General features: G+C 33.9%; 1 protein-coding gene across 1 annotated transcript; it reads right to left on the reverse strand.

Annotated features, from left to right (window-relative positions):
- Positions 1-5,699: 5,699 nt before the first annotated feature.
- LOC147549453 (eukaryotic translation initiation factor 1A-like) lies at positions 5,700-5,993 on the reverse strand. Its single transcript, XM_086668304.1, has one exon. The coding sequence runs from the start codon at positions 5,991-5,993 to the stop codon at positions 5,700-5,702; it is 294 nt and encodes a 97-aa protein (XP_086524430.1).
- Positions 5,994-14,184: the final 8,191 nt, after the last annotated feature.

The following is a 14,184-nucleotide window of genomic DNA, read 5'->3' on the forward strand; positions in this document are numbered from 1 at the left end:
AGAAGTAGTCCTTCAAGAGATAGAGGAATTAATATTAAGGACATCCGGTAGTTAAGTTACTAAAATATCCGGTAGTTAAGTTACTAAAATATCCAATGGAAAATGTAAAAGAATCTCCAAGCAATTAGTGGCTGGAGGGCAAGTGTCTTCTTCAATTACTAAGAAGGGTTATTTCCCTAATGGCCCCCAACTTTGTGACCAGCTTCCCGCCTGACCCCCTACTTTACGAGAAATACCCATATGGCCCCCTTCTGTTATAACACCGTCACTCTCTCTCCTCCATCGTGTTTTCTCTCTCTGCCAACTCACGCCACATCATCTGTTACGCCACCTCATCACCTTCTCCGGCAGAGGTCGCCGGGCGGCCAAATTTCTGGTCGGCGACCTTCATATATTAAAAAAAAAAATTATTTTCTCAAACCCCAGACGACCTTCAAATCTCGGAGCTAGGTCGCCGGGCGGCCAAATTTCTGGCCGGCGACTTCTGCCGGAGAAGGTGATGAGGTGGCGTAACAGGTGATGTGGCGTGAGTTGGCAGAGAAAGAAAACATGATGGAGGAGAGATAGTAACGGTGTTATAACGGAAGGGGGCCATATGGGTATTTCTCGTAAAGTAGGGGGTCAGGCGGGAAGCTGGTCACAAAGTTGAGGGCCATTAGGGAAATAACCCTACTAAGAATTCAATAGAGCCCAATTCAATATAGGGAAAATGACTATTTGGGTTTACAAAATTATCATAATAACTAAAAAAATCTTTTCTAGAATTTACCAAAATATTATGTTTAATAATAGTTTGAAATAATTTTGATAATTACTATTCAGGTCATTTTCTAATTGTTTGGTTCCTCAAATACCCTTACCCGTTAAAAATCACTTTCTCTCTCAAGAAACCTAAATTTTTTTTTTGGGTTTTGCTTCTTTCTTCTCCTTCTTCAAATCCTCTTCTTCGAATCTCTTTTTCTTCGATCTTCTTCTTCTCCGAATCTCTTCTTCTTCGACTCTTCTTGTTCTTCGAATCTCTTCTTCTTCAAAACTTCTTCTGTTTATCTCTCTCTTAGATCTGAACCCCTTATATTAATGATGATGATAATGAATATGATGTTGACGATGAATTTGATGTTGAAGATGACGTGTTCTCTTAAATCCGAACCCCTAATTTATCTGATGATGATGAAGATGAATTTTTTTAGATTTAATGTTATCGATTTGCAAATCGAGTTTGCAAAATCTGAACCCGAGATTGCATTCTGTTAAGCTTGCAAATCCAGTTTGCAATTTACATTCTGTAAACGCCAGTTTGCAGTTTACATTTTGCAAATGCCAGTTTGCAGTTTACATTTTGCAAACGCCAGTTTGCAGGAAAATAGAAACAGTGGCTTTTTTGTAGTTATTTTTTAGATAATAGTATCGAAAGTAGATTTTGTTAAAAAAGATAATGAAAAATCTTTTCCAAATATATAAATTTCCCGACATTTCAAGAAAAAGTTATATGAATTTAAAGTTAAAATAAGAATAAAAGAATTAGTTACACAAAATGACAAAAGGGTATTTTAGACTTTGTATGTTTTTTTACCTGAATAATAATTATCAAATGTTTTGTGCTTTTCCACTCATTTTCAATGTTATTTTGACCTTTTTAGTTATTGTCCCTTGAATCTTTACGCAACGTCACTGGTAAGCATTCACAAAAAGTCTTCATGTTTGAGGTGTTTTTCCACGAAGAAAACTTCTTCCTTGTGGCATATAGCTATGTCCTCATGCACGGATTTATTGGAAATTTAGTTGAGTAAATCCTCCATTAGTTTTTATTTTTCTATGATAACCAAGTGTTTTTAATAATATACAAAAAAAGTTGTAAAATTAGATTATGACACTAGTTGAAAGAAACGACAACTCAATAAATATAATTTGAAAAACCACAAAAAATATAAATACATGGACAGACAAAGTACTGTGTAGTATGCTTGTCTATGTACGTACTGGAGAAACAAATAAACACACAACATTTACATACCACTTGAAACTAACATATAACAAAACAACGTAAAATATAGTTGAACCTAATAACATCCAAGATGAGGAAAATATCCAAGCCGATGATCTAACAATTTCCAATGCCAAAAGTCATAGTTGTGAAAAAGAGTTTGAACTGAGTCGACACAATGAGTAACATACGCTTCGTAATCACATAAACTCAACGTTTTCTACCATCGCCACAACACACAACAACAACAAAAATCGACTAGAGCAAGGACCTGGAAGGCATGAACAAAGTACGAAGCCAATAATTTCCACCAAATATCTCTGTCTAGCAATTTCGTAAACATTACTATCTTAACAATCATATAATCAAACTTGGGACATCCTAATTTCGAAATGCGTGTTCAACTCATGCATCTTGACTCCTTGATGATAGATAAGTCAAAATTTATTAGATGTCAATTATCATTTACGAGGGTATTATTTGTGTCCAAGGAACACAGACTTTCCTACAATCTCAATCCGTAGAGATAAATTGAAAGATGTACGTGTTGTTTGCTTTTTGTTTTTCATATGCAAAATCTGAATTGCAATGTATGGGAAAGTCCCAATCCACTACCCCCGTATAAGGTCAAGACTCTAGATCATGATGGGACTTTTAGGGGCACAACAAACTATTAGCCGTGGTAGGGGTTGTGGATATTGGACATGGCAATGTCCACCAATTATTGTATTATTGGATGGCGATGTTCGAAATGTCTTATACTCATAGTATCTGTGTTAGTTATTTGGGATATTTCAAATGTATTCAATTGTATCTGGGAATTTCTATTATTTGTTTGTAACACAAAACCACCTGAAAAAAATTTTAATTTCGTAGATTTTGGTAGACATGTTATTCTGAATTTAGAGAGCTCTTTTTTTTAAGGAATTTAGAGAGTTCTTTGAGATCACAAGTTTCACAAAATATGGACATGTTTAATAAAGATTATAACATATCATCATACCGTCATACTATATTATTATCATATTATTTTATTTTATACTATTATTTTATTATTGTTATTACTACAATGATATGATTACTATCAGTGGCGAAGCCAGGAATTTTTCGATGTGGGGGCACACTTAAGTCAAAAGAAATAACAATTCATATGCTATAAGAAAATGACTTTTATTGATTCATAACATTTTACCTATTTACATATTTATAGTTGTCCTCGGCGAGTTTTCAGCTTGTGATATCGTTGCATAATAACTTCATTACTAATGGTATCAAATACATCTTTTTCATTGTACGCAAGTAAAATATCATTCATCCATTCGTCTCCCATTCGATTTCGTAATCTGTTTTCACAATACTCATACCAGAGAACACTCGTTCTACTGTAGCAGTTGCAACTGGAAGTGTTAATGCCAATGTCAATAGCAAGTAAACAAGCGGGTACACTTTATCTTACTTTTCTCTACCATTTGTTTTGCAAGATCAGCGATCCTTTTCAATCTTATGAACTCATCGCTAGACTTCATATCAATTATATAATTTTGAAGTTTGTCTTCAAACACCATTAGATCTGTATTAGAAAAATCTTGTGGGTAAAATTCAACAAAGCAGATCAATTTTTCTTATCAAATGCTGCAAATGAGTCGACTAAATTCATAATAGCTAGACAAATAAGCAACTTAGTGTTCACCTCATTGAATCGATTATTTAACTCCTGAAGTTGCATATCAACGACATAAAAAAGCTCTAACACGATAATGATGCATAACTGTGATTTCTTGAGTATTACGTACTTTAATAAACTTATTGAATATAAAAAATTTAATTTAAATCATATAAAGCATAATTAGTTTACGGACTTTAATAAACTTATTGACTATAAAAAAGTTTAATTTAAATCATATAAGAATAGAAAAGAAAAATCAGATACCTGTCTTCTTTTGATGTCACGACAAAAGAAAAGATGAGAATACGATTTTGAAAGAGAACCTGAGTACCGAAATTTATTAATTCTATGTCTTTGTTTGTTTCTAATTTGATTAGAATTAGAATTAGTATATAAGTAAGGTATATCCCGTGCCCTAGGGCACAAACACTTGTATCAATCATATGTTACGAAATTTATTGTAATATTTTATTGAGAGAAAGAGGGAGAGATTTTTATTAGTTACTATTTTTTTGTATTATTTTTTTTGTTTCATTTATCATAAATTAGTTATCATTTCATTGAGAGAGAGGGAAATTTTAATTTCTTTTTTTAACCCTTGAAATTTATTTTGTTTCTCTTTTTCTTAAATTAGTTATTTTATTTCTAAGAAGGAAACGATTATTGTTTTTTAAATAGGTAACTTTATTTTTACGAAGGACTATATTTTAAATTTTGAGAAGGCCTTATAGACAATGTCCTTTATTAAAAAAAATGTTTGTCCCAGTCATCGTTTTTCCTTCCATTTTATTATGTAGATGGTATATTTGAACCTTAATTTTAATTGAAATAATTTAGAATTTAAGTAAAAAAGAAGTGGCTAACTATAAAGAATTACGGAGTATAAGATTTTTTCCAAAACAGAAAGAAATTAGGCCTAAGGAAAATAATATTTAATGGTTACGGAAATAAGTAGGGTTATTGGTAAATACACCAGTACACGGTCAGACCACGGCTGCTGAATAGAAACATTAAACTGAAAGCCCAGACAAAATGAGCACCTAGGAAAAAAAGGCCATATGCAGATAATGAAGAACCATAAGACTGAATTACCTGGGATGCATGTGCTCATAAAAAATTGCGGAGCCAACCATTAATAGTAATGGAACTCTGCGCAAAGTTTCCTCCCGTGATATGAGTTACCACTCCTACGGATATTTACGCTCTGTACTCATACGGAAATTATTGCTAAAGTAGGGGTCAGGCAGGAAGCTGGTCATAAAGTTGGGGGTCATATGGGAAATAACCCTTTTTTTAATGGAATTAAATGTTGGTGGTGGGTCATTGACTTTTTTGTTCAAAGAAAATAGTAACCAATAAAGTTGGGATGGTCTTTTGCATTGGTTACCACTTACTTGGTTGTAAATTAATAGGCACTTGTTCTATTACTACTACAGGACGTACTCACATTTAGGTCGTGGGGGCGGGATGGTCTTTTGCATTGGTTACTACTTACTCGGTTGTAAATTAATAGGCACCACCTTGTTCTATTACTACTACAGGAGGGACTCACATTTAGGTCGTGGGGGCGCAAATTAATAGGCACCCCTTGTTCTATTACTACTACAGGAGGGACTCACATTTGGGTTGGGGGCCCTGCGTTCCCACGTGCCCCTATGTGGACCCGCCCCTGATTATTATATTACTTTAAAATCATAATTATACTAAATAGGAATAAATATCTACCAATTGCAAATCAATGTTAACAGATATCCAAATGTATACGAAAGTTTATAATTTTTTTTTTTAAATCAATAAAAATGTGGTATATCATATGATAAGATAATAATAATAGTAAAATTATAACAATAAATATCAACGAAGTATCTACCAATTTCCACGAATATCGAGATGTCAGAAAAACTAAATATCAATCAAAATATGTCATGTAATGTGATGAGAAAATAATAATAATAATAATAATAATAATACAATTATAATATATATCAACAAATATCAATCAAAATATGTTATCTCATGTGATGTCAAAGCCAAACCCAAACGCAAACCCTAGATCTTGTCAATATCTTCATCTTCAAATTCAATATAACCACCCTCACCAGTTCCATCATCTTCATCATCAATACCACAAGCAATTCCTCCATTAAGACGAGTATTTTCAGGAAGTTCACCATAAGCTTTCAATAATCTAGTTTCATCAGGCATATATTTTAAAATCACATCAGCTTTATCATCTTTATAATCAAGAAGACCAACAAGTACGATATCACCAGCAACGACATATACTTTTTTGTGCATCTTTCCTCTGATATGAGAAAGACTTTTCGTTCCATCAATACACATGGCTTCACATCTTCCATTACCTAAGAAACTTTGGGTTCCTAGTCCAAAAATCTACACCTAAACACACATTTAGTCCACCCTAATATTAATATAGGATTTTAAGTCAAAATAATATTTATAATGGATATTTAGTCCAAATTGACCTATCTCTATAGAAAAATAAATCTCTATCATTTCTATTTAATCATAATACCCATTATAACATTTTATATAAGATAATCTCACTTTTGAAAAACAATCCCAAAATTCACTTTTTTTTCTTAGATTTTTTCGATTGATTTCAAATTTACTATCTGTTTCGCAATATACACGTTATGTAGTATCAATTACGTATATTTCTACAACAAATCACATTTAGTATAGTTAAAGTATGTCTAGATGTCAAAGTTACAGTGTTTTTCTTTTTATTGGTTCTTATTTTGTTTCATAAATAACGTGTTATTTATTGTTAAAGTTTCATACTTTATTTCATTTTTTTATATGTGTCCTACCTAACACATTATGTATCAATAACTAGGCTATAGCCCGTGCCTTCGGCACTGAGCCTTTTGTGGAGCATTTACCAAGTTGCTACCATTTCTTTAAATAAAATCAACAAAACAGTAACTTACATGACCAAGAAAATAGAAAGGTATTACAAAAAAAAATGTAGATTTCAATTTTTCTCTTGTTTAAACACGAAATAAAACAATACAATGGGGATGTCAAATGAGGGATGATGGTTATTTCTTGTCTAGATATAAATAAAACAATAAAATGTAGATGTCAAATTCAAAATGACCAATCGCTGGTGAATGTTAGGTTACCATGGTAACGACGGTTAACGGGTGCGTTGAGGTGCTCAAGTAGAAAGATGTTTGACAAAACACATAGAGCTTATATATCTCCGTTAAGAGTCCTGTGCCAACACACTCTTACAACCAGCATTAGTCAACCAAACTACCATAGCCATTGCCTTCAGTGGGACGCCTTTAGAAGCACCCCAAGTTCGTACTAATTGTTTCTCATTTTCCTTTTCATCTAAAAGAATAACCTTCACCAAGATTAACGGAAACCACAAGTTATACGCATACGTAACGGAAAGCAATGTATTTTATTAAAAGATAAAGGTGAAGTACTTGGATTAAAAAAGATCAGAACATCAAACCAGATGGCTATGTCAAATCCACAATTGGAAGATGAACAGTTTGACACAAGTTCTTTGGATCAACAAACACAAACACCATATTTTTTCAGGAAGGCCTACGAACCTCTATTTGTTAAGCTAATAGCCTAGAATATAAAGGGCTAGTAGTTCAAACATTAGGGGGTGGCCAGAGATCTTTCCAAACAACTCCTCAAGCCGCTTTGTTTGATTAACATACCCATCCAGACCAGAAGGCAGGAGTTCTTCGGCTGTTGGTCCCATAGTTGCTGCAAACTTCAACGAGTCCCACTTCACAAGCTGTAAAACAGATGAGCAAAAATTGCCCAAAAGTAAAACAATTATCAAACACAATTATGGTGTTATTTTTCTTTCTCTGTTTGAAGCTAAATTGCTTGAGACAGACTTGTTGCAGGGTCACAATACTCAGTTGAGTTTATTATAAACTTATTTTAGGTCTGAACCAGTGAACTAAAATCAGATTAGCGAGCCAGATATCCATCTATATTCTGAAATATGATTGAGCAGAGAGGTTCCAAGATTTAATTCAACAAAAGACAAACACCACTAAGACTTAGTTTGCAAATTTCATAGAATTCAACAAAAGAAGATGAAGTATGCCGCGTTTGAAACCAACCTAATAATGTAATCAACCCTTTAAACATAATAAAAAGGATCTCAGTCATGTTAAATCAAGTAACCAACTGGTCCCAAGGAGATATCGAAGGTCTTATCTTACCCCAGAACGTTGAAGGAGTCCTGCTTGTTTAGAACAGTTATTGCCATTAACTTCGACTTATGTCCATATTTTTTAATGTAATGTAATTGTACCCCTTCGTGACCTGCAAATATTATGTAATTAAGCTCCATGACGGAAAGAGCCAAAGTGTCGCTTAGTAGGAAGTGCACACACGGAGGAGGAAAACAATCTGAAGTCCTCAACTACGTCTCTATCCCTATGTCTTAAATCCATCTAAACAGAAAACTTAAATTCTACAATTTTTTTCCCTGAAGTATAATGAAGTTCTATATGAGCAATGATATGTGAAAGTTAAGCATAAAAATGCAGCTACCAAAGCCAACCCAGGATCTTCTTCTCTTTCACAAGCAGCTTCTATCTCAACATCACCAGTGTGATTGCGAGCCTGGTCCTGAAAAATATTGTTGCTAATAAATTATTTCTTCAACCAAAACTGCATACATGTGAAATATGACGTGGCATGTTTTTAAATCGAAGGTCTTGTGCTAAAGTTCAGCCGGCGGAACACTAATAGCAACAAAATTAATGGAATAAATAAATTTATACAAATTTAATGTCTTATAAGGAAAAGCTATGCAATGTGCAAACTTTGATCTTTGATGCGTAACATAGCATAATTGCATAAATGATGAAAACAACAAAAGGGAAAAGAAGAAAGATTATAGAGAAGAATCGAAGAAAAAGAGAGGGCTTAAAGCATAAATGATTTTAACTATTAAGGAAGAGATTTAGGTTTCCAGAAAAAAATTAGACAAATAAGTAAAAGAACTGAAAAAAAAGGAGCTTGATTGTGGAGATATTGAATTACATCATACCACTCAGAAGGATGAAAGTGATTTTTAGAGAAAAATATTAAAAAAAAAATAATCAAATGAAGACAGGAAAAAAATCTCGCTCGTGAAGTCGTCCAGATAAACCAAATGAGGGTTTCATCTGTTTGGGTATCTCCAGAGCATATTTAAATGCAATTTAGAGACGAGTTTCAATGAGGATACAGATATAGTAACTAAATAAATAAAACCATTGAGGGAAAACAATTTATGGTAACATGTATTATATTATCTATTTAATAAAACCTAAAGGTTGATATTAGTTCTGATCTGGGACGGACGACCAGATTTATCTCTATGTTTATACTACGTTTATATAATTCCTGTGTATTGTAGCATAAAAATCTTCTAAACTTAAACATGTGTGACCTCCCTCCATTTCTCTAACTGTTATTAAGGTCTAGGACTGACACGGCTTCTCACGTTTATTTCGCTTTGAGAAAGATTGTTATGGTTGCTCATCTATCATCCAATTAAGTTATGAACGGATCCGTTACGTAACTTTAATCACTACTATAGTACAGTGTTATAGTAAGCTTGCTTCTATCTATCAAACTATGTAATGCCTTATCTTGCAGCTATATTGGTGTTCGAAAAAGATAAGTCTGAACTGCTGTGAAACCTTTGTTTGTGGAGTGTATGATTAAGGTGCATTTTTTCTATTAGACATTTCATCAAACACTTACATGACAGCATTAAACAAATTTCTACTGAATCATAATAACCATCAGATATATATGCAAAAATGGCAATAGCATCCATAGAATTTATGAAAGCTGAGTACCAAAGGAGCAACCAGTAGGAGCAAACAGAATCAAAGGAGTAAAAAAATTATCCAAAAGAACTTCGCAAATCCGTGGACTTGTTCTGCCAAAGTAATGAAGATGATTTTACTACTCAAAGCAAATTCAAAATATGTAAAGGAAACAGTGAAGTACTATTTTATCTCCTTGAAGTTATATGGATAACTTTAAGGAGAACAACCGTTGTTGTGCCATTAGCCTGCTTGGATAAGTTTATGTGTAATTTATGTGGAATCGAAGATGTCCGTTAATAAGAAATTAGTCTCAGACTGCAAGTCAAGAAAAAATCATTCTCATAGGGAAAAATCATATTCCTAGCTAATTAAACATGAAAATGGATCAAGAAACTCATCATAAGAACTAATAATATGAACCGAAAAGAGTTCAAGTTGTGAATCTGAGCGTCAAACGCAAAATTTATAAGCCCAATAAGATTGAGTAATTGACGTTATCGACTCAACTTATAGTCAATCACATCAAGAAAAAAAAAACAGAATGTAAAATCATAATAATCAGACATCCCCCACTTAGAGGCACCAACTATAAGAGAGAAACAAAGAATTATACCTTTCAAAGATGAAGCAATGCCAAGAGTCGGACAAAACCTACGATTCAGAATACTACATTAGCTTAACAATAATGAAGACATAATAATGTGGAAGTGTTACTCACATTAGAGTTACACCAATTAAGATCTAAGGCATCACTTGTATGGCTATGGAAGTCTTGTATAGGCGATTCTTTGATACTGAAAGAAGACGTCACTGACTCGGTGCAGCTAACTCATTAGTGGACTCCTCAATTCTGATTGGTCAAGTTAAAAACATAATCGATTTTTCATTTTTACCTTGACATTAATTCAAACTTTTTTCAACCAACAATAACAAAAATCATGAAGAAATTTACTATGTGACACAATTTGAACTTCACTTTCAAATTTGTTCAAACAATTTTCTAAGAAAATATTAGGTTAGAGATAAAAGGAGAAAGCAATTTAACTAACAAACTTAGATCAAAGGATAATTGGAAATGATTTACCATTGAGAAGCCAGCAGAACAAATAGAGATTGTTGATAGTTGCAGCCAACCTGAAATGCAAAAGAAGAATTACCACGAATTCCTTCGAGAAGGGAAGAAGAAGTATGGTGTCTATGTTTGAAATAAATAACCATTTATGTTTACGACTCTTCGAAGTCAAGGTACATATGTATACTAACAGGAACCTCAAGTTTGATTGCATACTCTAGATTACACTCTACCCATCTTACAACCAATTAGATAAACCTGCAACTTTATCCATCACGTACTCCACAAAAACATGTTTTCCCCAACAATTTGTCAATTGATAAACAAAATGAACAAAAAACACAACATTCTGTGATACAACAACAGATTGGCTAGGGATGGTGAAGTTTAGTACTCTAACTTCCCCGTCACAAGGCTTAATAACAATAATACTGAAGTCGACCGTTACACTGTTCATGTGGATTGACATCCTTTCTTCTTATTAATGTATGCCTTCAAAATTTTAAAGAAAGTTGATATACATCCCAAATATGATTTAATCATAATAAATAATTAAAATTTCATTTACGAACCTTATAGCTTTGAGCAGCAACATAACCTGGTTTACTCATGCTGTGAGCCACTAATGAAATTTGGTATGTTCCCATCAAGTTAATAATAAGCCACTGCAGAATCCATAAGAAGCTTCACAAGTATTTTTCTTGAAAAATAAGCTTCACAAGTATTCAATATCAAGAAATTCAAACAAAAAGTAAAACAACTTGATATCCTGGAAGACACCAATTAGAACATTTTATCGAACAACTGGAAGTCGCACTATATTGAGTTCCACGCTTTCGATTTTGGGACAATGTCTATGCAACGGGAGCAATAAGGGCCCTATAAACAGGGATTGGTGGTGTGGTTCTGGCGTGCATATTTGGTACAGAAGCATCACATGATGATGGCGAAGAACGAGTGACAGGTTGCGAAGACCACCAAATCCGAAAACTACCAAAACCTCTAGAAGACATCACTACTATTACCTGCATAATCAAATAGTCATTCAAGCTAAACCCAGTTTCTCACAACAGCTCATGAATCGAAAACCTCATATGTATTTCTTAGAACGCCTCTTTGCCTACGAATGAGATGATGATAATAGTGATGTTCCATAAAAAAGACACATAATCGTGGCGTCTCCGATTAATAGTTGAAACTTGATACGGAGATAACTTTGCATGACCATCAAGTAAACCCCTCATGATGCTATACAACTTCTATAAGAATGTCGTATATTTCGTTAATTTATTCTAGCAAATGTTTTACCCTTCTTGGGTTAGATTTTTGGTTATCGTTATATATACCTGTATAGTAAGATATGCAGACTGAAAAAACAAAATCAACTACCAATGTACATGATTAATGATATTCAAATACATGGAAGTGGTGGAACATTGGAACTGGAAAATCTAACAAACATTTATATTATCCTTTAACCATGTAAAGAAGCAAAATCACTCACATTTCAGCCAAGCATTAGAATGTTACCTGAGTCTGCTTACGAAATTCAATCATTCATCTGTCATCCTCCCTCTGCATATGGAATGTTAAACAATACACAAATTAACTTTTAACAAATTCCCTCACAAACATTTTCTCAAACACCTTAGGTGTATCCAGTTACTTCTCAGGAAATTCTCATTATAAAGGAAGTCGGACAAAAATAAGAACGAAATTCAAAACCATAATCAAATTCCTTCACTAACTACTCAGTAAAACCTTGAAGAAGATTGTTTGTGGAGTCACCTACCAAATCGCAATTAAGATATTCAAACCTCAATCGATGTTGTGAAAAAGACACTAACTAATTCTGAGTCTGACCATAAAAAAACGCCCTAGCCCTCAGCTCTACTTGAGAGGAACAGGTAATGATAAAGGGGCTGAAGATTGAGGAATAGGTATTTTGATCATTTGAGCAATTGTTAACTTTGTTTCATTAATCTTCGCCATTGAAACACCTCTGACGGAAGACTAAAAAAAGGAAGGAGGGGGATAAATTGAGAAATGAGAAGAATGTGTTGATTGAGAACGGAGAAGATGTATTGGTTGAGAAAGGAGGGGAGGAAGTAGAGTTTTACGGAATCCGACCGTTTAAACCAACGCTGATGTGGATCGGACGGCTGGATTTATCCAAGGGTTTGTCCCAGTCAGCACCCATCCACCTATTTTATTATATAGATCTTCGCCATTGAAACACCTCTGACGGAAGACTAAAAAAAGGAAGGAGGGGGATAAATTGAGAAACGAGAAGATGTGTTGATTGAGAACGGAGAAGATGTATTGGTTGAGAAAGGAGGGGAGGAAGTAGAGTTTTACTGAATCCGACCGTTTAAACTAACGCTGATGTGGATCGGACGGCTAGATTTATCCAAGGGTTTGTCCCAGTCAGCACCCATCCACCTATTTTATTATATAGATGTTTCTTCCAAAAGGGGAAAAGACTAAAATCCTATTTTCTGGGAAGATTGGATCCTATTCTCTTTTTAGATATTATTTTGGGCCTAAAACTCCTGGACCTGTCACCTAACATACGACTAACTTGAGCGTATTCTTGACCATCTTCTTTGAAAACTAATTCTCGTTTTTCATCATCTTCGATTCACTTTCTCTTCCTGCTCCTCCTCTTGCTTGGTGATAAATTGGTTGGGAAACCCTAACCGTAAATCCAGACGAGGATCTTCTATTAACTTTGTTTCTTGTGTCTTTACTTTACTCTCTTTATTTATCTTGGCCTCCACCTCTTGTTCTTGTTTAAGAAGTAGTCCATCAAGAGAAAGAGGAATTAAAATTAAGGACACCCCATACTGTGTGAAGTTACTAAAGTATCCGACGAAAAAGTATAAATTACTAGAAGAATCTGGAAGCAATTAGTGCTGGAGTGCAAATTGGGCAAGTGTCCTCTTCAATTACTACAAACTGAATATATACGCAGCGTCATAGTACCTGTTCACGCACATTTTATGTTGTAGGCGCTTCTCGATGAAGAAAGCCATTTATTATGGCATGTACCTCTGTCTTCATGTGCAAAGTTATTGGAAATTGGGTTTGGGTAAAGTCTCTATAGATTTTTTTTCTTTTGTACTCTAACCTTCTGTTATCCTTCTGTTTTTAATAATATACAAAAAGTTTGGAAAATTAGATTATGCCACTAGTTACAGGATACGGTGAGTCAATAAATCTAATTTGGACAACCACAAAAATATAAATACTTAGATACAAGGGCGGATCTTTTCGTGGGCTAACCCGAGTTGCAGCCCGGATCAACCCACTAATATCTACAAGGAAATCTGCTACACTCTATGTAATTTGATTGACCAAATGCTGAAATACCGGTTAGTGTAAGTGGTGGTCACATGTTGAACTCCCTTCCGTCTTTTGTTTTTTAATAATAAGAAACTTACTATGAACATAGGGGGTGCGCTAAATGGAGGTTTTCGAATCTTTCATTTTTATTTCAGTTTTTCTTATACCAAAATTTAAAAAGTTCTCTCGCTATGAACATATTTGGAGTTCCAACAAAGACAGGCATCTAACATCTTCGATTCGTTTGTTTTAGTTTGAATGATTTCTCTTTGCAATTATGACC

The sequence above is a fragment of the Eschscholzia californica genome, unplaced genomic scaffold, assembly GCF_041429995.1.
Source record: "Eschscholzia californica isolate CP2 unplaced genomic scaffold, dmEscCali1.0.p SCAF_3, whole genome shotgun sequence".
Taxonomy (NCBI): Eukaryota; Viridiplantae; Streptophyta; class Magnoliopsida; order Ranunculales; family Papaveraceae; genus Eschscholzia; species Eschscholzia californica.